Below are 3309 nucleotides of genomic sequence, written 5' to 3'. Positions count from 1 at the left end.
GCTGCTGAGCCACCACTCTGGGAAGCACACGTTGTCCTCACACAGGGTCCAGACGAGAAAAGAGCAAAGCACAGAGGACCCGATCCACCACGGCGTCTTTAGTGAAGCAAGGTTGGTTATTGTGAGACCCTGGCTCGGTGGTCATGCCTGCAAGGCCAGCATCCCAGAGGGGGCAGCAGGACAAGGAGAAATTTAAGGCCAACAGACTACATAGCAAAATGGAGGCCAGCCTGGGCTACAAGAAGCCATCTCAAAAGCAGAAACAAGGAAGAGCATAAACAAGCCTGCTGCCAACACCCAGGACCACAGGCAAGAGATTTTTCCAGAACAACCTAAGAAGATCCATCCTCCTCCAAAAAGAGCCAATTTGCAATCCACCCAGAGGTAAAAAGCAGTAGCTCAGGCTAGACCACAGAGTTCAGAGCAAGAGGAGTGTCCCTGTAGAGCTAAGGCTATGGTCCTTTGCCATGAGGCAAAAGAACAAGAGTCAACACCAACACACACACGTGACACACCACAGAGGTTTTTTATCATTGTGTATTTGAAGAATGTTTACAAAGTAAAAAAATAGACATTTTATGGGGTCTGAGTCTGAGACCCACACATATAAATAAATGCTTTAAAAAGGCATGAATAGCTATAAATTAAGGTGGGGTCTTGGTGCATCCACACAGTGAAGAATTCCAGAAGCTGGCAGGAGGGTTCCAGGTCAGGCACACTGGTCTCCACTGGCCACACACTTGAGGTCCCGGGTGAGCAGGCGAAAGAGGTTGAGGGTGACATAGGCCTTCAGGCAGCCAGGGGTCTCCTGAAAGGACAGGGCTGGCTCAGGGGCTGCTGGGCCTCAGAGCTCCCAGGCCCTGCAGACCCCAGTCCCCTGCCCAGACTCACCTTGTTCTGGGCCTCCTGGAGTCTGTGCAGCCAGCGGGAGAGGAGGCGGCTCTGCGGCCTGGGCTCTGCTGTGGGCTGAGGCTCTGTCTGTGGATCAAGGATGGGGACTGTGAGGTTGCTGCTGGGACTCAGGGCAAGCCCAAGGGGCTAGAGTCACAGTGTGGAGGAGCCAGGGCCCCAGGACTCACACAGGTCTGCAGCTGGGAGTGGATGTGGCTCAGTGTGTGAAGAGGCTGGCCCAGGATGGTGACCAGGGCTGGGTCAGTCATGTTCCCCAAGACCTTCAGTGTCAGGGCCACCTCAGCCTGCAAGGCCTTTTGGCGCTCCTGGACCTGAGTAAGGAGACACGAGAGAGGACCCGTGAGGGAGCAGTGGTGGGAGGTCAAGGGAGACAGGTAAAGGGGACAGGACTGGGGACATCTGAGATGCAGAGGGACAGGGGACAGATGAGGAGCCACAGTCAATGGGCTCACACAGTGGACAGGTCGTGGGACTGCTGGTGAGGAAGAGAAGCAGGAAAGTGGAGACACAAATAGCACCCAGATGAGGAGGCCTCTGAGAGCAGACCGTGTCCAGCTCCCACTCACCTGCAGCTGCTGCAGGTTCCCATCCCTGGGCAAGAGGCGGGAAGCGCGCCTCACATCCTTCTGGGGCAGCCCCTCTTCCTGGAGAACAAAGACACAGGTTAGCCTACATAGGAGGGTGAAGGTTAGGTCACCGCAGTGGGGCTGGGGGTGGGTCAAGACAGGAAAGATGAAGTTGATGGCCATTAAGACAGAGATTCCTCCACAGCACTGGTTACAAGATGGCCACTGCACTGTTAGTGAGCAGGAGATAGCCCAACTTGGGAAGGGTGGAGATTATCCTAGTGTAGGAGAGAGTGAGGTTAGCTCACTGAAGGAAGAGTAGAAATTAGTCTCCCGTGTGAATATGAATAGTGGGGCTTAGAATATTACAGAAAATGTTGGTTTTCTGTTCCCACCCAAGAAAGGGTGGACACTAGCTCACTGCAGCAAGAGTAGCTTTAGCCCAGGGGCTAAGGTTAGCCCACTATAGCAGGACTTGAATTCATCCCACTGCAGAAAGTGTGGAGACTTTTATCCCAGTCAGCTTAAGGGATGAAACCCAGAAAGGGAGGGGTGGAGGAGGGTAGCCCACAGAAGGGCAGAGGGAGACTCACAATGGCATCCTTGGCCTTTCTGAAGGCCTGCAGCTCTTGTGGGGACAGAGACTTGAACTGAGCAATGTTGCAATCCTTTGCTTCCACTGGGAGCCTGGTGGCCCTGGGGACAGGGTGAGCTTGGGTTCTTGTCAGCACTGTGGCCAGCAGCAGCAGCAGGAGGAGGAGCATGTGGCCCCCAGCTGTTTCTGTGACACAGAGGGACAGAGTGAGATGTGTAGCAAGGGGGCTCTGGGGACACTCACCCACACGCCATTCTGGGGACTCACCTGGCTTCATGTTGCTCGCTGAGGTCTGTGAGGAGTTGGGGACTCAAGTCTCCCTGGAGGTTGTCTCTGGGTCTTGCGTGGTGTCTTTGGCCTGGGTTTCCCTGTGGCTCTCAGCCTGTTGCCGTGTGGGGCCTGAGGGGCTGAGTGTCCAGCGGTGTCTGGAGTGCACTGCCATCCCTGCTCCATGCTTTTAACCTGTCCTGATGGGCAGCCCCAGCTGATGTAGGAAAAGTGAAAATAAGGCAGCAGGTTGACACCTGCCAGTAGGGGAGCCCAGGCTGGGGAAGCCCAGAGAGCAGGGTGTGGCGAGAGCAGGTGAGACACTGCAAGGAAAGAGAAAATGACAGAGATCCAGGTCACCTGGGGCAAGGTTCGTCAGGAGGTTCCCACAGGAGCTTGTGGCTGGGGCAGCTTCAGGGCAGAGGCTCAGGTCCTTGGTTTGGTCCTGTGGCAGATACTTGCCTGGGGTACAGAGAAGACCAGACGTACTGGGCACAATACTGAGAAAATGTTGGTGCTCAGAGGCGGGCGTGGCTCTCTGCTCTTCTGCGAGTCTGCTATGGCTGTGGTACAGCTGGCTCTGAATTGCTTCAGTTTGATTCAAGTTAGAGTCCTAACTCAGGATTGTCTGAGACTTCTGTTCCAGCGTCCAGGCTGCTGGCATATAGTTGTGAGCCTCCTTCGCTAGCTCCCAATTTGTGAGCTCAAGGCCAGTCTGGTGTACATAGCAAGTTCCAGGAGAGTGAGGGGTATGTAGAGAGATCCAGTCTAAGACCAACAAACAAAACAAAAACAAAAAAACAAAAACAGAACCCCACTTTCTTTCCAGTTATTTCTTGGTGCTTTTTGCAGGTCAGTCAGAGGATACATTTTAGAAACTAGCTTTCTTTTCTGCTACGGGTGTTCCAGTATCAAACTCTGGTCTGTTAAGCCCTCTTCATGTTGAGCATCTCCAAGCTCCCCAATTTC

General features: G+C 54.0%; 1 protein-coding gene across 1 annotated transcript; it reads right to left on the bottom strand.

The window, feature by feature from the left end:
* Positions 1-522: 522 nt before the first annotated feature.
* Ifnl3 (interferon, lambda 3) lies at positions 523-2505 on the bottom strand. Its single transcript, NM_001446764.1, is given in 6 exon segments — positions 523-808; positions 892-978; positions 1080-1223; positions 1479-1556; positions 2072-2259; positions 2341-2505. Coding segments are annotated over 6 exon segments (606 nt in total). The 5' UTR covers positions 2351-2505; the 3' UTR covers positions 523-709.
* Between the last annotated feature and the right edge of the window lie 804 nt (positions 2506-3309).

Source organism: Rattus norvegicus, chromosome 1 (assembly GCF_021556685.1).
Source record: "Rattus norvegicus strain SHRSP/BbbUtx chromosome 1, alternate assembly SHRSP_T2T, whole genome shotgun sequence".
Classification (NCBI taxonomy): domain Eukaryota; kingdom Metazoa; phylum Chordata; class Mammalia; order Rodentia; family Muridae; genus Rattus; species Rattus norvegicus.
Note: the sequence above shows the minus strand (reverse complement) of the source record. Positions and strands in the feature narration are given on the sequence as shown.